Raw genomic sequence first — 23,409 nt, 5'->3', positions numbered from 1 at the left:
TTTAATACCATCAGAAATATTTATTTTGGAACACTGATTAGTAAAATAGATTGTATGTTCTTTTTTTCTGGATAAATCAAGTACAGTTCAAAACATCACAGAAGTGAATCGAAAACAGAAGAACCTTATAACAGGCTCAATATTCGGCAATACTCTCAAACTGACAGTGACGGTTTCTCTTGGTTTCTCTACAGCAGATGATTAAAGTCGAGGAGCTCCATAGTCATCTGGCATTCGCTCAATATTATACCTAAAATGAAACAAGGAATCTTTTGTGAAGTAATCCACCATATTTCCAATATGGTATACAGCAAGCACATAATGAGACCCATGATATTTGTTAGCATTGAGCAGATCTTTAATATGGTACTAAAAGATGCTGAAATGTTCAGTAAACTGTGTAAGTAGCCAATAAGTATTCATACACCTAAATAATAGATAGCAAATTTAATACTAAGGGACTATATGTACTTTAGAAAGATATGTTTTGGCCAGGATCCTGTGTAGGGGATTTCCATACATGCGACTTAAGCAATGACTGTTGTGTGAGTAGTTGAACAAACAACAGATACCTCACCAGATAGTACAATAGTTGTATACATGCAAATTGCCAACACAGAACTAGCCATTACTGTCCCCACGAATTATGCTTTCTCAGTCATGGCCCCCACCTTATGAAATGGGCTCCTGCCTCCCATCCTTTAAGAGGATGCTGAAGATGTCAATGCTTTGAGAAGCATTCAAGGGCCTCATCCCTTAAGTATATTACCATCTGTCCTGAAGTCTGCTATCATTTGAGACTGATGTATTTTACTGTATCTGTTTCCTTCGGATGTTTGTTGATTTACGAGTAGTTAGGATTACTGTTTCACTTTTATGTTGTAAACCTCCTTGAGTAGTGCTCTTCACTAAGTCAGCGGTACATATGTGTACTAAATATATAAATTTATGTGTTCTACCGCAAGTTTCAAGGTCCACCCTAAAAACACATACCTAAAAGTAAGCTCTACTGAATTATACAAGACTTGCTTTTCAGTACACATATACAGAATCCTACTTTAAATGTATTCAGGAATCAACAGACAATTGCATAGTAACCACAATCAGATAATGTTAATGATTTAAGTGACCAATTTGAAAATGGAACCAAAGCACTTCCTTTACATGACTGGATTATTTGATTATCTACACATAAGTGTGTAGATAAAATATGTTGAATATACTGAAAACTACAATTTAAATTTGTCATTATATAATGTTTTTCCACTTAATAGCTCACCTACCTGTGATTAGATATATACATTATGGGTACTCCTGGAATCTTCCGTATTCTCCGCTTAAGGTCTCTGTCTACAGTAGCTACTATATAACATTTATGCTGCAGGGAAAAATGGCAATGTTATACTGAGAATCTAAATTAAATGATTTTATCCCTTTTCTAAAAACACCCACCTACAGAAAAACCAGGTATATTTATGAACACCTTAACCAAAGTAATGGCAAAAAAAAAATTAAGCAAAGAGAATGCCCTATTCTATAATTGTTTGCAACATTGATTTTTTTTGTAAGTCAGCAATATTAATTAAAAAGAATTGTACATACTGAGTGTCACCTTCTTTCAGCAATTATGTTGCTCTAAGCACATTTATATATCAAAAATACAGCACATAACCCCTTGCAAAGGAGTACCTGAGTGACTCTCTGTACCAGGCAGTCATCTGCATATGTTCCTTTGTGAGTACAGGGCAAGCGTTCAAATCGTGGGTCTTTTGCTATCCTGTAGAACCACATAAGTGAAAGTTAGGACCTAATAAAATAATTAGGAAATTGCTAAAAGGCAGACCATTTTGGTCATTCTTTCACTAGCTAGACCCAAATCTGTTATATTTCTGGGAGTTGCACACTCCTTAATCCCCCCCTTAAAAAAAACCAAAGAGAGATTTTTAGGGTTATTATTTTAGCTAATTATTAGTTATTTAAGTAACTATTTATCAGCAATTGGCCTATGAAGTCTAAAACAATTAGAAACTCAATTTCCAGCCTGCGTTTAAGAAGCTTATTACAGAACTGAATAGAAATGAAAAGTGGCATCCTTGAAAATATCGAGTATACTGGAGATTTATGTTTCATTTTGTTTCATGCCTACCTCCCAGCAAGTATGCTGGCATAAATGAATAAATAATATTTTTAAAAGTTAAAAATTCAGTTAACATAGGGAACCTGACAGGCACCAAAGAAGATGTCCTCAGGCATCCCCATCATGGGGATCCATGAAAATTAGAGTGAAGAACAAAATTTAGTTATCATGCCCCCTACCTCAAGGCCACACGATACTTCTGTCCCAGTTTCTCAATTTCAGCCATTACACAATCTGTGATACATGGAATACCTACAGGATAAGAACATGTAGCATCACAAACTTACCATCAAAAAATCCTTATACGGGGCCAGTATAATGAAAATACTGGTATTCACATCTATATTCATGCAGTTGCTATATTAAATCATTTGACAGATAATAATAATAATAATAATAATAATAATAATAATAATAATAATAATAATAATAATAATAATAATAATAATAATAATAATAATAATAATAATAATAATAATAATAATAATAATAAATAGCATCACAGAAAAGTACTAAAATTTAAAACCAGATGCTTTCTTTGATTACTTTCATTTTTTTACCACTAAATGACTCAAATCATTTTGCCCAGTTATACTAGTATAACATAAATAGCATAACTTTTGGAGGAAACCGCCTTAAATTAAGAAAGTTGCCTTGCTTAGGATGCAACTGGTAGTGCCTATGGTGATTTCTTAACCTAGGACAATTTTCCTTAAAAAGTTAAGCCATTTGCAAAGCCACACAAGAGGATTTTGGCAAAAATATATTTATAAATATAGTGTTTTCTGTACATTCACCAGAACAAATAATTATGTTCTTAATAGAAACCTATTTGATCATAACTATCAGTATACCAAAATTTTGGCAAAATTTTCGCCGTTGGCTGAATTTAAAAACACACACGCTAGATTTAATTAATAAGGGATGAATGAATTCCTCATGGTCAAAGAGAAGCACCAAGCAAACTGAACAATATAAAACAACACATGCAACATATATTATCCAAACAATGCATCCAAAGGTGTATAACATTTTTGTCAGAATTTTTGTGATAATTATCCAAGACCAGGGGTGGAATCGCTATGCTATCAAGGAATATAGGTAATAAAGGTATTTCACAATAATCAGTTCTACTTGTGTTGATTTTAATTTTATTTATTTGTATTTATTATTTATATTTATATTTCATGTTCCACTTCAGATATACCCAGAATGGCACACAACACATAGAAAATAAAAATATAACACATAAAATAATAAAATACTTCAAATAAATGATAAAATGTAATAAAATAGCAGCAATTTCTATAATTTTGTCATATAATACTTGCCAAATAAGCGGTGGAAGAACAATTCCTGACATCCAAAAGCCTACTGAAATAATTCTGCCTTATATTACCTATTGAATCTCCTGGCAGATGCCACAGTTCACAGGAAGAGAATTCCAGAGTACAGTAATGTGGATAGCAACACAGAAAGATCTGATAAACATGTATACTTACAAAGCTAATGATAATGCACTTAATGTTACAGTGTGATCCAGAACATGGTATCACAGTGACACATATGTCTTAGCAACATGTCTTCACTACTGGAACTTTTCATAGCCTCAACTTATTACAAGTACGTTACTGTAATATATATTGAAATAGATCTAAGTACTTACACTTTGCATAGAGGCAATCCATCATTGACTGCACCAAATCCAATTTGGCTTTAATGGAAAAGTTAATGAAGTTGGTATCAACCAGGATGTAGTAGGGAGGCCCTAACTGTGTGTTATATTGGAAGAACAAACAGGATGGGTACTTTGGGCTGAAAAACAAAACAAAAAAAAAAAACACAGGACAAACTGCTTTAAAACAAGCAATCAAAACTTAACAGGCAGAATTTAACTGAAGGATTATATTAGCATTGAATCCATTGATGAAAGTGAGTGTCTGCCTTTGTCATATGTAAAGTTACACAAGCAGTGTGTGAAATGAAATGCAAACATCTGCTTCCTAACTAGCCTAAGATATTTGACTTTAACATATATGCTGAGGCACTAATAGCATTCTGTCCATTGTCTGTATAGTGTCTTGCTACTTCAAAAGCATGTATCTCTGTTTCTTTTGTGACTAGGGAACCGGTCCAGGATTTGATTTTATCACCTTTTTTCCTCTGGAGTCTAACCGGCAGTGACATTAAACATTCCTCATCATCGCCATTCCTCCCACCCCCATAACTCTGTTATGACCTGTATCTCTGCTTAAATCATCTCCAGATACCAGTCCTGTAAGAAACATTTTTTCAAGTGCACAACTTCTCTACCTATAATATACAGTGGTGCCTCGCTTAACGATGCTAATTGGTTCCATAAAAAAAATCGTTATGTGAAAACATCGTTAAGTGAAACACCATTTCCCATAGGAATGCATTGAAAACCGGCTAATCCGTTCCAATTTTAACGGATTAATGCTTGCAATCATTAGCCCACCTCCTGAAACCTATGCAAACTTAATTTGGTGTTGTTCTGAGTCTTCGTTAATTTTTGGTGATTTTTTTTAATTCTCCATTGAAAGCCTTTGAACGGACCATTCAAAGGCTTTCAATGGAGAATTTAAAAAATCACCAAAAATTAACGACTCAGAACAACACCAAATTAAGTTTGCATAGGGTTCAGGAGGTGGGCTAATGATTGCAAGCATTTAAAACAGGTTTCTAACAGTTTAAGACACTTTTACAGGAGCGAAAAAGGGACATCGTTAAGTGAAATTCCCCCATAGAGAACATTGTTAAACGATGGGGGAAATTCCTCAAAGAAACCCATCGCTGTGTGAATTCATCGTTGTATGAAGCAATCGTTGTGCGAGGCACCACTGTACTATAGTAGTTGATTTGAGAAGGTCTATATGAATAGTCCATATACAATGTATTCTCGATATACAGTTCCAGACAAGCTAAATAGCTGTTCATCCTTTTAAATAAGCAATTATATAATGAAGGCAGCATTATGGTTAAACAGTCTGATATAAACTATTCTGCCTTTTCCTCTACTTCACAATGTGTTCTGCAAAGTTTGCACACACAGAAATTTAGTACTTATTTCCCACAAGATTTCATGAGTGCAACATTTGAAATAACAGTAAATACAAATAAAAACTTTAGTACAGGCAGACAGAATAAATGTAAATGTGCAATGTTGGCTTTCAGGGAAAAGTTAATAAATTTCACTCACTAAAATGACAGTCAATGAAGCTCGTGCACAACAATGAAACCGTTTATATATTTTATCATAGTACATTTGTGATGCACATTAGCTGGTCACTGTGTCTATAGACAAACACTGTATTGTGTCTGTAGAAGATGGTCTGTGCTTCCCCATCTTTCATGGGGGTCACTCTTTTCACGAAGGATGAGGTGCTTGGCTTGGGTGTACTTCTGGACCCAGTGCTATCAATGGCATCAGAGTTAATGTCTGTGGTCTCTTCCGCTTATTTCCATCTAAAGCGGGTCACCCAGCTGCACCTCTACCTTGACACCAGGTCCTTCACCACACTGGTTTATGTGCTGGTAGTCTCAAGAGTAGACTACTGCAATGCCTTCTATGTGGGGCTACCCTTGGGACTGCTACGGAGATTGCAATGGGTCCAGAACACAGCAGCCAGATTGAGTGGGACAAGGAAATACCAACACATCTCCCCCCCCCCCCCGGCCACCATACACTTGCTTCCTGTTCACTTCCGTACCAGTTTCAAGTTAATGGTACTAACCCATAAGACCCTAAACAGTTTGGGACCTTGATATTTGGCCAAGTGCCTCATTCCAGTTAGATCTGCCTGCCCTATAAGATCATCCCAGGCAGGGCGGTTGAGAGTTCTGACCCCAAGAGAGTCCTGGAAAACAATTACTAAAAATCGGGCTTTCTCAGTGGTAGCTACACAGCTATGGAACTCTCATCCACCTGAAGTCCGCCTGCCCTCTTCACTGAGCACATTTAGGAAGCTGTTAAAAACCTGGCTACTTAAGCAGGCCTCCCCTGAACAAACAACTGTATGATACAATAGTGTTTGCTAAAATATCATCCATCACACCACCATGCTTGTCTTTTATGTTATGCTTTTAATTGTAATTTATTGTATTGTATTTGTTTTTACTGCACTTTATTTATGCCCCAATTGTATTATTATTATTTTGTATATGTATTATTCTGTTATTCTGTTGTTTATCTGTTGTAAACCACCCAGAGTGGCCCTGGCTGCCAGATTGGTGGTACTGTATATAAATCAAATCAAACCAAACCACCAACCAACCAACAAACACAAACAAATAATATTGCAATCTTAAAATATAAATTCATAAAATAATAACTCATTTTGTTACTTACACTTCCCTCTCTTTGATCGCACTGGGATCTTCTTTCTTTTTCTTTTTGGCTTTTGCTCGGTCTTCCTCTTTGCTAGAAATGGCAAAAGGTTTGAAAACATGCACCAGCTACTGCCATTCCAAAAGCCACTGTGTATAACTTAGGATCATAATATTGAAATGGAGAAGAAATAAGTAAGACTAGAGTCTAATACTAAAACTAGAAGGAAAGTATATTTCAAATATTAAACATTTAGGCATAAATTCTGATTGTTTTTACCATGTAATGATCTGTTGGACAAACAGTTTTTGTTTCACTGCCATTTGTGTAAGTGGGTTTCACTACCTCTTTGTATAAGTGAATGCCTGGTTGCTTTGTATGGGGCAATCACTTGTTCCCACAAATGCAAGCCAGAGTCCAGTGTGTACTATGTGTCAGGATTCAGCTCTACTAAGTCATACTAAGAGACTCACATGCGCTGGTCACGAAGACTGATGGTGCGTTTCATAGTAGCATATTTCCTTGCTTTTTTCTGCTTCCCCTAATAAGAAATTAATGGCAGATTATTCTCCTGAATAAATATCATGAGTCCCCTCTAGTTCTGTCTGATCTACCATCATAAGCAACAATTTCTAAAGCAAAAGAGTCCAGCAATTGCCCATCATTTTCAGGTTTTTATGGTTGATTACTTACTGCTGAAGAAATGCACTCTGGTCAGGCTATTCTTGACATTCATATGTCTCTTGCAACCTAAACAGATGTTATGGCTACTGCTTTGCATGGTTTCACTAAAATATACACTATTATAAAAAAAAATCCAATCAGACTACTGGTCCCAGCTTATCATGACAGGTGCTATTCAGATACAAAATTGCTTACACTGACCCGGTTAAATCTATTTTTAGCAACACACCTCTACACCCTTCTGGGGCTCACAAGCTCTTCTATTATTATATCTTTATAAATGTCATCACCTCAGAACTGCTGCGCTGGAAGGGACCCTAAGGATCATCAAGTCCAGTCCCATTAAAGAGACATAGTGTGGAATCGAACTCCCAACCTCTGGTTTCAGAGGTAGATCCCTAAACCACTGAGCTATAACTATAAATAGAAAAGAGAACATAAGGAGTTAAACAGAGATGTCTGATCTTAGGGGTCAACGAACCAGATAAGAAGATTGGCAGTTCTGTGTTTTTGAGTATGCTCCCTGCATTAAGTCAAAGTAAGAAAAAGTGGGGTCCAACATTTCTTTTCCCCTCAAAACCATAGAGCTTGTTTATGGAACAAGTATATTGTTTCCCTAAATTAGCGTTAAAGCATGTTTCTTATTCCATTTCAAGTCTGGTACTGCTTTTTTAATTTAGAAGCGAGCAGAATATAGTTTTACGTCAAGGCAACATTGATAAACGCTACAAATACTACCAAAGGGAAGTAACAGGCACAAGAATGCTGTTTATCCTTGGGCGAGCCTTGAGGCTACATATTTGATAACATAACAAGGGAGCAATGTGGTCAAAGCAAAATAAAATACAAATGCAATAGGCATATAATATTGTATGATTATTTTTAAGGTGTTCCCCTTCATGAATGGCTGCCTTGTCGTGGCGAAGGAGTTTGAGTAATTCAGAGAAGTTATGGGCTCTGCTGTGCAGGGACACCTAAGATGGACAGGTCATAGTGGAGAGTTCTGACTAAACACGATCCACCTGGAGTAGGAACTGGCAAGCCACTCCAGTATCTTTGCCAAGGAAACTCCATGGACAGAAAAAAGGCTAAAAGATATGACGCTGGAAGATGCTAATGAGGAAGAGTAGAGGACAAGTAGCTCCAGAGCTAACCTGTTTCCCCTAAAATAAGACTTAACCTGAAAATAAGCCCTGTTACAGTATAATTTTTCAGGATGCTCATCATCTAAGCCCTACCCCAAAAATAAGCCCCAGTTAAGTGAAACCCCGCCTTCCACCATTGTGCAACAGCCAGAAGAAGATGACAGGACTGTATTTAAATAAATGTAGACTGTTGCACATGAAAAAAATAAAACAACCCCTGAAAACAAGCCCTAATGCGTTTTTGGAGCAAAAATTAATATAAGATCCTGTCTTATTTTTGGGGAAACATGGTAATGAAGTGGTTGGGCCAAAGCGGAAAGGATGCTCAGCTGTGGACACGCCTGGAAGTGAAATGAAAGTCCGATGCTTCAAAAAAATAAAATACTGCATAGGAACCTGGAATGTAAGATCTATGAACTTTGGGAAGCTGGAGGTGGTCAAACAGGAGATGGCAAGAATAAACATCTTGGGCGTCAATGAACTAAAATGGATGGGAATGGGCGAATTCCATTCAGACAATTATCATATCTACTATTCTGGGGCAAGAATCCTGTAGAAGGAATGGAGTAGCCCTCATAGTTAATAAAAGAGTGGGAAAATGTCATCGAAGCTACCAATATGAATTTGACCCAACTCCGGGAGGCAGTGGAAGACAGGAGGGCCTGGCGTGCTCTGGTCCATGGGGTCACGAAGAGTCGGACACGCCTTAACAACAACAAAATATAGGCATTGCCTATTGCATTTGTATTTTATATTTGATTAAGATTCCGATATCCAGTGATATAAGACAGAGCAGTAAAAGGGCAAGAGACAAACAGACCCTCTTGAGTCATTGCAGACCTGTAGCCTCCCCTCCACCGCTTTAAAAAAAAAAAAGGAGATTAATCCTCACCATCTTCCCAGTTCCTCGGGACGCCTCGCCGCACTTGCTTCGTCCACGCACACTTCCGGCGCGCGGCGCCTCTCGCGCGGACAAAGCTTTCTACGTCATTTCCGGGGGCCTTTCCACCGAGGGGGGGTGCGCTAGGAGAGCTCGCGGCTGCTGGGCTGGAGCCGTCCTGCACCGTAAGTACCATTTAGGGCGACGGTTGCTCTTCGGCTGGCTTTCACTTTCCCCTTCTCGGCGGCCGCTTTCTCCCCTCTTTTCTTTCGGGGGGGGGGGAAGAGGAAGGCGAGAGAAGGGAGGAGGACCTTGAGTTGCTTGGGAGAGAAAGGGAAGCCCTTGCAGCCGAGAAAGGGGGCGGCGCCCTTGGGACAGGATCCTTCCCGTCTTTCCAAACTAGGGGGGTAGGATCGGAATTCCTTTGGGGATTAAGATTACAGGGGAATTAAAGAGGCTGGGTCCGACTGTCGGCTGCCCAAAGGGTCGGTGGGTCTGAGCCTTGGAAAGGGAGTCAGGCCCCTGTATGAGTTTCTTGCCAGGACCCATGTAGGAAAGAAGGAAGTTTCGCCAGAGTATCCCATCCACGGTGGGGTGTAGCTCGCAGCATTCGTGGGCTATCGCATTGTGGGAGCCATTGATTTACTTCCCGCCCGGCCAACCCACGGGCGTTCCTTAGAGATCCCAACTTGTTCTGGTTGACATCTGTCTCTCCCCCCCCCCACCTCTTTATCACCCCGTTTCAGGAGATTGGACCAAGGTTCTAAATCCACAATCTTTTCTCCCTTCTCCCCCCCCCCCCCCCATCATCATCTTGCTTGCATTTTATATTGGGCCTGAAAAGCAAGTTAGTTGTTCTTATTTGGTTTGAAGAAACTGAACTCGCGATACAAAACAGTTACGGTTTCATAAGAAATTATCAATGAAATTATAATTTCATAAGGCATTATCAATTTCAGGATCTGTTTCCGTTTTGACAGCTTTCATCTTGTCCTCCTGGCAACAGCTCTGCATTGATTTTTTTCTTCATTTTATGCTGCAGTTGGCTAATTGTTTTTCATTGTTCTTGGAATGCTCTTTTTCCCCTGTTAATGCAACTGTTCTACAAGAATACAAAATTAGAAAGTGTTCCTCTGTTCTTTTGGTCCCTTTTGGTTTTCATGGTATACTTTCTGTTTTGACTTCAACTCTGTTTGGTTTGATGTATAATACTGTAATGGGAAATGATGCATGGTGAATATTTCTATGTATGGGGTCTGAATCAAAGATGGTAGATTTGTTCCCCTTCATAGAAACACTAAATGAAATTACAAGTGTTTGAAGTTTGCAGTAAGATGTCTTAGAGAACTGTATGAATTACCATTTAATGAGTCGATAAAATTTGCCCTATATTGACCTTGTTTCTATGAATAAGCGTTGCATAACATTACCATAAAGAATAGTGGGAGCTAGATGTTCCATTGAATTACTTCAAGCTTACTGATTTATTTTTAACAATTCTTATGCTGCCTCTTTGTTCTTATGTAACGTAGTATGTAATATAGTACAGTAGTATGGTTTGCCTAGAGACAAATCTGTCAGAAATAAGTTTCCCAGATGTATTTGTAAGATAGCATCTCATGATAACTGAACTTTTTATAGCTTCAAGGTTGCTCTTATCATAAGCTTGTGTAAATAACACAATGAGAAAAATAAGAATTGCTTGTAGATGGCCAGACAAATAAATTGTACACAGTTTTACATTTTCCCCCTCTTAGGCTGCAAGTGACAAGAACAGGTATTGCAGAAAGGCTAATAAAAGATATTGTGGACTAATGCTATGCTTGTAGGCTGTTGTAAAAATTCTTCCTAAACTTCTAAAGTGACTACTGTAAATCCTGTTTAATGCTCATGTTTTTATCTTCCTTTATTTTGTAAGGAGCATTACATTAGGCAGAAAGACTATGGTCTGCAGGTTAACTGACAGATGACAGTTTTGGTTCTATTTTGCATGTCAAGGAGAGCCCTGATTATGTCATGTCTAGCTGCTCACATAAAAACTACCATTAATATTTTGGATGATTGTGAATTCTGGAACAGATATGTTCAGCACTCATTTTACCTTGTTAAGAACCATTGATTAAGTTTTGTATGGCTAAGTAGCTTACTTTAAGATATCAGAGACAACTTATTTTCCTATGTAGTTGATATAATAGCTTTTTTAGTGTACCCTTATATAATCAATTAAATTGTACAACAGACTTGGATATGTTGTTATGGAGTCGGTGTTTTTATAGCAATAATATTTTGAGCATTTCACCATCCATGTCTGATATTGTTAACCTTGCAGGCTGAGGATTGCCTGAGTAAGAGTACAGTTTTCATTGAGGGTGGAGACAGTGTAGACTTTGTGAAAACTGATTCTTCCAGTATTGCTATCAAACTATTTCTGCAATCATGACTAGAGTGCATATAAGAGATGGTTGGGGAAGGCAATGGTGCTGTGTAGATTAGATTGACATGATCTGGAAATGTAGTGTGGATTGGGAGGGAATGGCTTGATGTTATTTCTCTCTTACCCCTTCCACCACAGACAAACAACCCATGTCCATCATTCCAGTCCACCAGGTTTTAATTGCCTGATCACTGCATGATTTGAAGCAGTGCTTGATTTGTCTTTGGAGATGGCAGCAGAGCTTTGTGTGTACCTTCCAGTGTAGAAGATGCAGATCTCCAACACATTTCTTGCTTAAATGAGCCATAAGAGCTGCATCCCTGCTTGGGTCTTCTCTATAAAAGAGATGGAAACATGTGCTATGGGGAATGTTCATCATGCATCTGTCTAGTGTTCTGTGTCTGTAATTATTTTTTGATCTGAATAATGTATAATAGTAAAAATTGGGAAGATTGCAGTAAGTCCTGTGTAGTAAGAACATATTTGGGCCTTTGGTCCCTTCATCGTTTTGATGGAGAGAGTCAGTTGGTGAACCCTTAAGCTGCCCTGCCTGTCTGCTTAGGAAACATTTCCATGTACAGTACTTGGAAAGTTAAACTAATCTGCCACCAACAGACTTGAGTAATAAATTTCTTCTGCAATCCATTGTTCAACCAAGAAAGAAAAGCCAGTCTGGGCAAGTGGGATTTTTCTCTGGTATATGTAGAAGAAGTAGAAACTTTGGGACAGAGATTTTGTGACACACAGGTAAAGGCTTTTGGAACAATTTAATCTCTGTCAGATGAATTTAGAAACTGTAATGAATGGAATAGTTCTAGCAATGCAAGCCTCCCACGGAAGGGAAGAGTAGCAGCTGCTCCTCCCATGGAAGATTAGGGGACTTCATTATTAATGCTTGATAGTGGCAGATGTGCTTTAGCAAGTACAGACGGTGGATATTACCTTTTTTAGTCCCTTTTATAGTTCTCTCTCAACGGAATAACTGATTGGAGTTTGGGCATGATCTGGCTTTTTAAAATGCTCCAGGCATTTCTGAAGTCTATATTTATATATTACTTCTGTATTGGACTCCCCTTCTTATTTTCAAATATACAGGGTGAAATGTTCTATCAGAGAGTTGTTTCTACATGAGTGTTGTTTCTGTTGCTTTGCTGTGCAGAAATAATTGCTTAGTTGTTTTTCATCTGTTGCACACATTCTAGAGCAGTCATCCCTTGATGTTGCAAAGCTTCTATCTCTTCATTCTACAGGCAGTATTATTCTGAGAATATGACTTCCCATCTCCAGCATGTCTATGACTGCTGTGAGTACTGCTGAATAGTACTAGTGACATGTCCAAAGAATACAACCTCCTTCTGATTTTCCCTTGTGCCATTTTGCTTTGTTGGTTTATTTTAAATTGAGGCTCTGTACTCAAAGGCCAGCTAGCAGGATTATCACAATGTGTCTGCTGTTCATAATAGTTCAGCTGTCCTCTTTTCCTGTTCCCCTTCATTCCATTAGCTAGACATTGTGCTGTTTTCTTTGAAAGCAGGCTTGTGGGATGAGTGCATGAAGGAGGATGAGGCACATAGTCAGTGATCAGGTGTCACGTTCCCGGGGGTTACAACAGCCGAAGTCCGATAAACCAGTCCAAGTTCAGGAATACCAAGAATGCAAAGCCGATATCCAATTACCAAGCCAACTCACAGAACGTAGTCCAAGGTCAGAGTCCAGAGGCAAACACACAATGTAGTCCAAGGTCAGAATCCAGAGTCAGGAACATGGTTCAAGGTTGTAGGAGCGTGGATGCAAGCCAGAGGTTTTGACTTGTTGCTTCCACAGAAATTCTAGCTGACTAGGAGCTGTTTTTTATAGCAAAACAGCCCCTTGAGCTGCTGGAAACCTTTCCATCCTGTCAATAATCAGGGCTAGTTGGACGGATGTTTCTGTGGACAGCCTTCCAGCGATCCTCTGACCTTTATGCCATAAGTCTTCCCCGAAGCCTGGCCCGAAGTTTGTCTGCTGAGGAAGGAGAATCTGGAGGCAATTCAGGTGTTTCTGATTGCTCAGTATTCTCCTCAGCCTCAGTTAACCCTTCTGGTTCCAGGTCTTTAGCTGCACTCATGACATCAGGTCTGATATCTAGTACAGTACCCTTTCTGGTGGCCCTGTGAAAATACTGCCTGTATTTTTGTTAGCTTGGTAGCATCTTTCTTGACTGTACTGTACTTTGGATTAATTTACTTAAGCAGAGTTTATAATATTGTCTGGTCATAAGGCCAGCTATGACATTTCAGGAGATTAATCTCCTCAAAGTGCATAAGAAAAAGAATAGAAGTTTAGGGTGAGAAGAAAAAATTAAAAGCTGCGCTCAGTTTTTTTCTTTTGCCTAACTTCATGGGAATGTTAATATTAGTTCTTCGTGGCCTCTGTGAATCACACCCTGGGTGATTCCCACCTGCGCGGAGCCTCATCAGAAGACTCTAGAGCAGTGGTTCTTAACCTTTGTTACTCGGATGTTTTTGAACTGCAACTCCCAGAAACCCCAGCCAGCACAGTTGGTGGTGAAGGCTTCTGGGAGTTGCAGTCCAAAACTCCTGAGTAACCCAAGGTTAAGAACCAGTGCTCTAGAGCTTTCCAGCCCTTGCTCCCTGCCTTTTTGCTTTCGGAGGTCTCTAGCCGCCTAGAGTGGTCGAAATGACTAGATAGGTGGGATATAAATAAATAAATAAATAAATAAATAAATAAATAAATAAATAAACGGCTTTCTCCAACGGAAAGTCCTTTGAGAGCTCCAAAGGCTCCCAGCGGCGGCGGCGGGGGATGTCCGGATGCCTTCCAAGGCGTCTCTGGAAGGCATCCAGAGGTCCCCTCACCACCACTGATAGTGGCTCCAAAGAAGGAAGGCATCCCAAGGCACGGCCTGTGGACTGGAAGGGGGAGGTGGGGAATGCGTCAAATTTGAATTTGGTGCTTTCCCCGCCTCCCCCTTCTGGTCTGTAGGTCGATTTTCTGGCCGCAAGTCAAAGTTAAACCTTGCGGCCGGAGAAGTCCGTAGGTCGAAAAGTATGTAAGTGGAGCCGACCGTAAGTCAAGAGTCCACTGTACAGCTGCAGTATGGTGTTACCTGACTTGTCACTGACGTTATACCTGACCTTTGACTCCGTCAGAGACAAGTGAAAGCAGTTATTTTCCTTATCTATTTTATTTATTTATTTATTGGATTTCTATTCCACCCATCTACACCAAAGGTCTACTCTAGGCGGTTTTATTTCTAGAAATACTTACATCCCACTATAGAAGCCTCAGTATGGGGTTATTGTTTTTATACATTGTGGGGTATAGTTTATAAAATACTTAAACAACTGTAAAAGAATCCACTATCCAGTCTCTCAGAGCTAAGCAGTTGTCCTTGAGTCCACAAAAGCTTGAATGAAGAGGTGAGGCTTTAAGTTGTTCCTGAAATTAGGTCAGCATCTGCACCAGTCTGACCTCCAGAGGAAAGGCATTCTGCAGGTGAGGTGCCACATCAGAGAAGGTCCTCTCTGCACAATGTATTGCTCCCTGGTGGGATACAGAAAAAAACACAGACACACATAGCAGATCTTGATGCTTAGGCCCACTTATGTAGCAAGGTCCTAAGCTGTTCTTTTTTTGTTCAATTTTCAGATAATTTGGTAGCAATTATATGATTGTAAAATGGTTTCCTTCATTTTCATTTCAGGAAATCTCCAAACAAGTTTTTTTTGAAGGCTGCATAGTGTGACAATGCAAAATGCCCCTTCTTGGAATGGTCAACTCGTTGATGTGCAGGATTCCTCTCCTGTGAACCCGTTCTTCACGTTCCAGGTTTATCTGTCTCAATGATGATCTGGCGGCCTTCCCCTCTTGCTGACATTTCTGCGGTTTCTGCATGGTGATCAAATGTGCTAAGGAATGGACACTCCCTTACTGTCTTTTAGGGCATGGGAGTTCATATAAAGGTATATTTTTCCATTGACTGGAAGTGGGTAGGAAACAGACCTGTGAAGGCATAAGTTGCAGCATGGTAGAATATTGTTAGTAAGAAAAGAGAAAAGCCCAGTGTAGATTTTCAGCATAGCAGAATTTGTTACTGCTTTTTCTGGCAAACGTATAAGATATGTTGCTTTTAAAAAGACTACTTGCAAGCTGTCTGAAGCTTGAACAGCATAGATTTTAATATTAATTTTAAGTGAGAAGGAAGATGCAAATTCAACTGAGATGGAAGAGGCTGCTCCTTGTCTTCTTCCTGAGAAATAGAAATGGAATTGAAAATCAGGCAAAGGCTTTTTCTTATGGATTCTAACCTGTTCACACATGCAGGCTGAAATTACACTGTCCAGGAAAAAAATTCATAGAATCCATAGTAACTATAGTATACATGACACCATGCCTAACACTGATTCAAAATGGTTCCTCATAATTTCTTTTCTGCTCCAGTTTATTTTATGCCACAGTTTTTGGATGGTACAGAACAAGGATTTTGCATTTCACAACTACAAGACACTATTTGTTACAAAATCTTTCCCGTCTCTGAATCTTTGTCCAAACAATTTCTTTCCAATCTGTATTATCAGGTGCTTGGGGAAAAAATTTAAAAAAAATGCTTGTGTTTGACAGGGCATAAGGTTTCTATCATGGGATGTTGTACTCAGTCCTCAACACACCCATGGTGACAATATACGCACCTACCCACATCAGATTAAAACAAACAAAAAAAGCACTGCAATGTGGGCGTGTGTTACAATTGGGGCCATATATTTTGTAGCAGTAGGGAGTCAAGAGATAAAAGGAACAACAGGGACATTTGGCCTTGGAGTTCAAAACGAAGCAGGGCAAAGGCTAATAGAGTTTTGTCAAGAGAACAAGCTGGTCATCACAAACACTCTTTTCCAACAACACAAGAGGCGGCTCTACACATGGACATCACCAAATGGGCAATACCGAAATCAGATTGATTATATTCTCTGCAGCCAAAGATGAAGCTCTATACAGTCAGCAAAAACAAGACCTGGAGCTGATTGTAGCTCTGATCACCAGCTTCTTATAGGAAAAAGGAAAATGATATTGGGAAAGAGTGAAGGCAAGAGGAGAAGGGGACGACAGAGGACGAGATGGTTGGGCAGTGTCATCGAAGCTACCAACATGAATTTGACCGAACTCTGGGAGGCAATGGAAGACAGGAGGGCCTGGCTTGCTTTGGTCCGTGGGGACATGAAGACTCGGACACAATGTAACGACTAAACAACAACAACAACATGTTTGCATCTAAATTTCAGCAACTACACTTGCCCTGGTTTATTGCAAAGGTGTAGTTCTGGCTGGGGACTCTAATGCAATGTGTTGGATAACTATATGTTTCCTGCATTGAGCAAGTGGTTAGACTCAGTGGCCCCTTTCTAACTTCATTATTCTATAATTCCAAGCTTCTGAGGAGAAAAGAGAAAGAATGGTTGTGTTCAGCATTATACACGTATTTGAAAAATTACAAACCAAGTACAATTCTAAAATGTCCACAGACGTTCTTTTTTTTCTGTTGATTTGCTGTTTTATTTGGGATCATTTGTATTTATACTGCTGCTGCTTTTGTGTCTTCATTTTTTGTTTGTTTGCCTGCTCCTATGTGATTTGGTTTTTATATTACTTTATCTTCACTGTGTTACTCTTAGCTGCTTGAGAAAGAAGTCCAAATATTTAAAATATTCTAATATTTCTGTTTTGACTTTTTATCATTTTTCTAGTTGTAGTTTTCTGTAAAATATTGTTGCCAATTTAGTTTCTTACTCTCAAAGCAATGCATGAAAATCTTGCTTCTTTTAATGAGAGTAGTATCATGTTTCCCCGAAAATAAGCCTTACCCTTAAAATAAGCCCTAGTATAATTTTTTGAGATTATTGTAATACAGTATAAGCCCTACCCCGAAAATAAGCCCTAGTTAAGTGAAACCCGGCCCTCCACCAGGGACTTACCGGGATCTTCCCAAGCCCTCAAAAGAGACTTAAAACTTCTCCCCCCCTCCTTCATTCGCGGTGGGGCTGGGCAGCTAGGGAAGAAGGAGCTGCGCACCGCCAGGAACCTGCTTCTTTGCTCCTGAGTTCCCAGCGGCTCTTGCAGTGCGCTTGCTTCCTCCCCTCTAGCATCCGTCCAAACGAGGCTAACAAAGCACAAGTTTAGAGGGGGGAGGCAATTTCAGAGCTCTGGCCCCACTCAGCCAGCCCCCCCTGCCCTGCCTTTATTCTCCCCTCTCTCCTACCATAACTCATTTAACCCTCCTCTTGTTCAGCTCCCTCTTTGGTGCTACTGGCAGGGCCACGCGTTGAAGCAGCTGCCGCCCTTTCCTCAACTGGGCTTGACCACTTTGGGACTCCGCCCCCTCCCACACCAACACCTCCCCCTTCACGGCTGCCATTGTTTCCAGCAAAACAAACCCAGCGCTCACCAGCCCCAAAGGGAGCCTCAGCCCAGGCGTTGCCACTGGAGGAACCAGAGCCACCACCGTGGTGCCTCTTGGCAGTGGTGGAGGCACCTCTGGAGGAAGTGGCACCAGGTACATTTAAAGAAGGGGAAGGAAAACGGGAATAAATAAAAAATAAAATACAGTAAATGATGGCAATTGAATAGATGTAGATTGTTGTTCTTGAAAAAAAATAAAATATCCCCCCAAAATATGCCCTAATGCATTTTTTTGAGCAAAAATTAATATAAGACTCTGTCTTATTTTTGGGGGAAAATGGTACTTTTGCTCTACAGTTCAGTGCTGTAGATTAGATTTGTTCTTTAAGTGGAGGGTAGATGGAAGGATTAGAATGGTGGATGCGTTTCCAGTAGTCAGATATTTTGTTAGGAAATTTTCACTGTGGAAAGATGGGCTAAAATCCTGTTGATGTAACTAAACCTATGGAAGGCCAGTTTCATCCCAGTGGGACTGATTTTCGGTAATTAAAGACTTCCTCCTCTCATCTGGTGGCTTCCACAACTTCCGCATGATGGAATGGATTACATAGGATCCATGAAACTAAAGTAGGGTATGTCTAATTTCTAAAAATGCAACCCACTAATGATGCCACCAGCCTTCTGTAGGCATGTTTATGTTAACAGGATGTCAAACATATTAAAATAAATCTGATATTTTGCATTCCAGATGCAGCTGTGATCCTCGGCTGTGTTTCTCATTGAAGGGACCTAATGTTTTACGTTATTGGTAAGCAACTAAAGAAACCATAATATATTGTTCCTTAATGTTACATCAAAATCTCTTGTCTAATGGTGGGGTTGACATTGTATAGCAGAATAGTTTCCCTTGAGAGTTCTATTCCAAGGTAAAATGTTGCTAAGTTTCATCCAGAGTGGCTCAGACCTGACTGTAGTCATGCATCCTTTATGGTGGATTTGCAGTGTTTTCCTGGAACTCACGATCCACATTCCCTCTGATTTTTCTACCCCCTTGGGCAGGACTCTGCCCCTTGTATGTGTGGTCCCGCCCCCTCCATGCGTCGTGAAAGGAACCAAAGGGGCTGGAAACACTCACTGTGGGTGTACGGAGGAGGACGGATGCTGCACGGAGGGATGGCACTGCATGTGCTCATGCAGGCGCACATCTTAGAAGGAACCTTGCTCACGTCTGCTCACTATTTTTTTCTTGTAACAGGTGGGATCACAGTATCTGTGGTAGCTTTTTTTTTCACCATTAAGTTCCTGTTTGAGCTTGCCGCACGTGTAGTCAGCTTCCTCCAACATGAGGATCGGGAGCGCAGAGGAGAGCGGACCATTTATGACTACGTGCGAGGCAACTACTTGGATCCCCGCTCTTGCAAAGTGTTCTGGGATTGGAAGGACCCCTATGAAGTGGGCCACAGCATGGCCTTCCGAGTGCATGTAAGAAAACATTTCTTTTTCTATCGCAATATGGGGATTGGATCTACTATTTATGTCAAGTTGATGCTGAGAAATTTCATTAGGGAGCTTGGGATTAATCTTTGTGTCTTTTTGTGTTATTTTTGTTATGTGACCAAACTTCTTCCATGGCAAAAGAGGCTGTCACCACAGGAAATATATCTAAGTTGTAACGTTTTTTACTTTCAACTTTAGCAATCTAAACTTTAGCAATACTTTTATACTTTTCCTTTCTGTTCTTTTTTGAGGTTAGCTATCTTGAAGCATTTTCAGAATTGATTTTTTTAAATGATGTAAATATTTTTGCCTTGAGAGACTATGATGTTGCCATTCCTAGTTCTAGTTTGGGACATTAATCATAATAAAGAGCATTGAAGTGTTTATTTGGACTTCTGCATCAGTGATATAAAGGATGTGCTAGTTTACTTAAAATCTCTGCAGCTCACTCTTCTCCTGGGCTTCTTTAATTCCCATGCAGTTATTCTATAAGAATGGACAGCCCTTCCCTGCTCATCGTCCTGTTGGGCTACGTGTCCACATCTGTCACGTGGAGCTAGCAATTGATATTCCTGTTACCCAAGAAGTACTTCAGGAGCCCAGTTCCAATGTGGTGAAGGTAGCATTCACTGTGCGCAAGGCTGGGCGCTATGAGATCAGTGTAAAGCTTGGAGGCTTGAATGTGGCATATAGTCCTTATTACAAAGTCTTTCAGCCAGGTAAGGGAGCTTTAACCAATAAGAAATCAAGTCAAAGCATACATAGAAAAACTGAAGTTATAGTTGCTCTTTAATTGATACTCAAGTCAGACTTGGTATAAATCAAAGAATAATATGGTTGTTGTGGCTTTTCCGGGTTGTTTGGCCATGTTCTTAAGGTTTTTTCCCCCTAACATTTCGCCAGTCTCTGTGGGTGGCATCTTCAGAGGACAGGAGTCAGAACTCTGTCTGTACTCTGGTGAATATAAACAATAATACTTCTGAGGATGGCGGGGCTATAACTCATGTCAGATTCTTTTCTGTATGTTTGAGTCTGGCTGGCTGACAGAGTCCTGGGGATGGAACTTTCAGGAGAAAAGTACGACTCATTTCCCCATCCAGCCTTGCGAGTTGCAAAGGTGCATTTTGGTGTCTTTCAGAAGAGCAAAGAAATGGTGCAGGAATAGTGTGGAGATAAGGGGCTGCTCTGTGTCATGGTATTTGATGGCTCCCAGTACCATAATTTGTCTGGGCAGGGAGTCCCCACTGGATTTTGGGACTGGGAATTATTCCCCCCCCAATGTCCCATCCCTACTGAGTACCCCATAATTCAGGTTACTGGCCCTCATCTGTTTCATTGCTGTCAGCTGTTATAGAATCTTCACATCCTCATTGGACTATGATGAAAGGGAGAGATAGTTGGTATTACATTTTTGCCCCCATTTCTCTATAGGTTGACATGGATATTATTAAATCGTATTGTGGTGCCAAGTGCCATAGCACAGCATAACTGCTGAGGAACAGAGCATTAAACTACAAGCACTGATTGGTTTTTGGCAGTGTCTATTGACATAGAAATAGAACTGCAGGATTTCAGTGCCTACAGTTCTGGAAAGTCATTTCAAATGCATAGTATGAATAATGGTTTCAACAGTGACAGGAAAACTGCAGTCTTCTATTCTTTTGTTGGTGTGTCTGTGCACATTTTAATAGTTATTGTCATCCAGTAATGTCCGGAGTTGTACACCACCTATATGCTTGTGTCCCTTGAGGCCGCAGGATATGTTTGTAAGCTGCCAATAACTTTCACAATCATTTGGATTGAAAGATGGTTTCTGTCAGAGTGCCCTGTCAACCGGTTCTTTTAAGATGTTGATTACCTTAATTCCCCACCCTTATTTCGCAGGTGAAATATGACTCCACTTTCCCTTTTTGCTGTAGTTCTGAATTATGTTAACTGTAGTTAGCATACATGTCCTCAAGAGAAGGATGCAGCTGACTCATCTAGCATTTAAACAGATGTGGCATTTATGGTCTTGATCTGAATTGTTCTACTTGTTTGCTTGCTTTTTTAAAAAATGGCTTACAACATGGTTAAGATGTATACCAGAAAAAGGCCTAACACATGAGGGGAAATGTGAAAGAAAGAAATTACAAACCAAAGGGCTCAGGATAAGCAAACAGTCTCTTGCAGTGAAACATCAGTCACATTCTGGGCCTGATGAGTCAGTCTTCTTCTGATACATGTTAAAAGCGAGAGTTGACAGTAGGAGAACAAACAGGTGATGAGTTACACTTTTGGAAGTGTTTTGTTACCATTTCTTGCCCTGACATCTAAAATGTATTTTCTAAAAAATGAAACTCTTTGGCAGACTATTATATAGACAAAGTGAAAATTTCAAAGTGATATCAGACACATACGTAATTACAATTTCATAGTACTTGGCAATTAAATCACAGTGTGCCTTTGTGGATTTCTTAATGTTCCTTTCTAGTCAAGTTCAGAAAGGCTCCAAACCACACAGAAACATGCCATTGGGTTGAACTTGGATGATACAATGAAGTTAAAAAAATATTCCATCCTTGCCATTATCATCAACATGGCATAAAGTCTAAAATGAGCTCTTACCTAATTAAGGTTCATCTTCCATTTTCATCATTTGCATTTCATCTGTCATCCTAACTCCTGGCTAAACCAAGTAACTGAATGTGCTCAGAGTAGTGAGAGAGAGTGCTTAGGAACAGCTATAGGAAAGATCCATATAATATCTTGACAGCCCACAGGCAAACCAAGGCACCACAGGAGCATGGGGAGGCCAACTAGACATTTCCTGAGGATTGTCCATAAATCAGTCTCCACATCCATACCATTCTGTGTGTGAAGATTGAAGCAGCCGAATTTCCACCAGAAGGAGATCTGCCAAGGGAACAGTGGGAAAACCTTCCATATCCAAATCATCATCCTGCCACCAAAGTTAAGAGTTCCAGAATGGAGTGTGACTTGCCATCTGTTGAACCAGTACTATATTAGAATAGCGGTGCTGTTGTCAACATTGCCAGGGAACTATGACTTGTTTGCTGCATGCATTGTATTGTCCAGCAGCTTTGGTTTTGAATAAGTAGTAGTTCAGAATACACCCTACCTCAATGACTTTTCATATTCCTCATTGCATATGCCACCTTAAAATATTGCATTTGGTTTTAAACTGTATTTTCCTCTTTTAGGAATGGTAGTTCCCTCCAAAACCAAAATTGTTTGCCATTTCTCCACCCTGGTGCTGACTTGTGGGCAGCCACATACTTTGCAGATAGTTCCTAGAGACGAATATGATAATCCTACCAGTAACTCAGTATCGCTGATAGATGAGCACAATTATAGCCTTTCAATCCATGAGGTAAGTGACATCTGTCCTCCTCTGCCTTGTCTTTCTTTATGATCAAAGCACATGGATAAACCCTAATATATCTATCTTTTGTCTAGTTTGGTCCCCAAGAAGAAGAGCCTTCTGATGTTTTGTTTGAAAAATCTGTGTTGTTGAATCGGCAAACTTGTCAAGTTTTCCTGAGACTCACCCTACTCCGTAGGGGATGTTTCCGTGCCTGCATCGCCTACCAAAACCAGCCTATTAGCAATGGAGAGTTTGATATAATTGTTCTAAGTGGTGAGTTTAAAAAGAAGCAATTGTCTGCTGAAGAATTTGAAAATTGGTGATTACATTTCTCACCTTTCCCAGTGTCAAAAGTAGGGCTGTGAGGTGTAGTTGTTTGTCCAAGTTCAATAGTTAAGTGGTGAAGTTCATAGTGGTATTTTCAGTCTAGATTTCCCACATTCAGATCTTATATTCTGGTCATAGTATTGCCTTGGCTTGCCAGGTTAGAAAGTCTGACACTTGAATACCTTCCTTAGCAC

At 39.8% G+C, this 23,409-nt stretch overlaps 2 protein-coding genes across 5 annotated transcripts in view; one reads left to right on the top strand and one right to left on the bottom strand.

Annotated features, from left to right (window-relative positions):
* FCF1 (FCF1 rRNA-processing protein) lies at positions 1 to 9,340 on the bottom strand. 2 transcript variants are annotated; one of them, XM_020793867.3, is made up of 8 exons: positions 9,207 to 9,340; positions 6,959 to 7,026; positions 6,507 to 6,578; positions 3,804 to 3,952; positions 2,317 to 2,389; positions 1,690 to 1,777; positions 1,284 to 1,378; positions 1 to 250 (listed from the first exon to the last, which is right to left on the bottom strand). In XM_020793867.3, exons 1-8 carry the CDS (start codon positions 9,207 to 9,209, stop codon positions 202 to 204), a joined length of 597 nt encoding a protein of 198 aa, XP_020649526.3. In that variant the 5' UTR covers positions 9,210 to 9,340; the 3' UTR covers positions 1 to 201. The 2 variants fall into 2 exon arrangements, with proteins under 2 accessions (XP_020649526.3, XP_072842529.2); XM_072986428.2 differs by lacking the exon at positions 9,207 to 9,340 and adding an exon at positions 7,460 to 7,568.
* AREL1 (apoptosis resistant E3 ubiquitin protein ligase 1) overlaps positions 9,298 to 23,409 on the top strand; it is a 33,211-nt gene continuing 19,099 nt past the window's right edge. Inside the window, exons 1-7 of one of the 3 annotated variants that reach the window (XM_020793866.3) lie at positions 9,298 to 9,379; positions 15,335 to 15,593; positions 18,773 to 18,832; positions 19,280 to 19,506; positions 20,003 to 20,240; positions 22,725 to 22,894; positions 22,981 to 23,161. In XM_020793866.3, the coding sequence (XP_020649525.1) occupies positions 18,817 to 18,832; positions 19,280 to 19,506; positions 20,003 to 20,240; positions 22,725 to 22,894; positions 22,981 to 23,161 (832 nt within the window). In that variant the 5' untranslated portion in view covers positions 9,298 to 9,379; positions 15,335 to 15,593; positions 18,773 to 18,816. Of the gene's footprint in view, positions 9,602 to 15,334; positions 15,594 to 18,080; positions 18,179 to 18,772; positions 18,833 to 19,279; positions 19,507 to 20,002; positions 20,241 to 22,724; positions 22,895 to 22,980; positions 23,162 to 23,409 lie in introns of those variants that run through there. The other 2 variants (XM_078392753.1, XM_078392758.1) reach the window with 2 other exon arrangements.

Source organism: Pogona vitticeps, chromosome 1 (genome assembly GCF_051106095.1).
Source record: "Pogona vitticeps strain Pit_001003342236 chromosome 1, PviZW2.1, whole genome shotgun sequence".
Taxonomy (NCBI): Eukaryota; Metazoa; Chordata; class Lepidosauria; order Squamata; family Agamidae; genus Pogona; species Pogona vitticeps.
Note: the sequence above shows the minus strand (reverse complement) of the source record. Positions and strands in the feature narration are given on the sequence as shown.

What these genes read in the sequence shown, in the direction of transcription:
- FCF1 (XM_020793867.3), bottom strand. An exon ending in GCGATCAAAGAGAGGGAAGT is followed by an intron (nt 3,953 to 6,506) that starts GTAAGTAACAAA and finishes TTTGTTTTTCAG; the next exon opens with CCCAAAGTACCCATCCTGTT. An exon ending in TGGTACAGAGAGTCACTCAG is followed by an intron (nt 1,379 to 1,689) that starts GTACTCCTTTGC and finishes TTTTCCCTGCAG; the next exon opens with CATAAATGTTATATAGTAGC.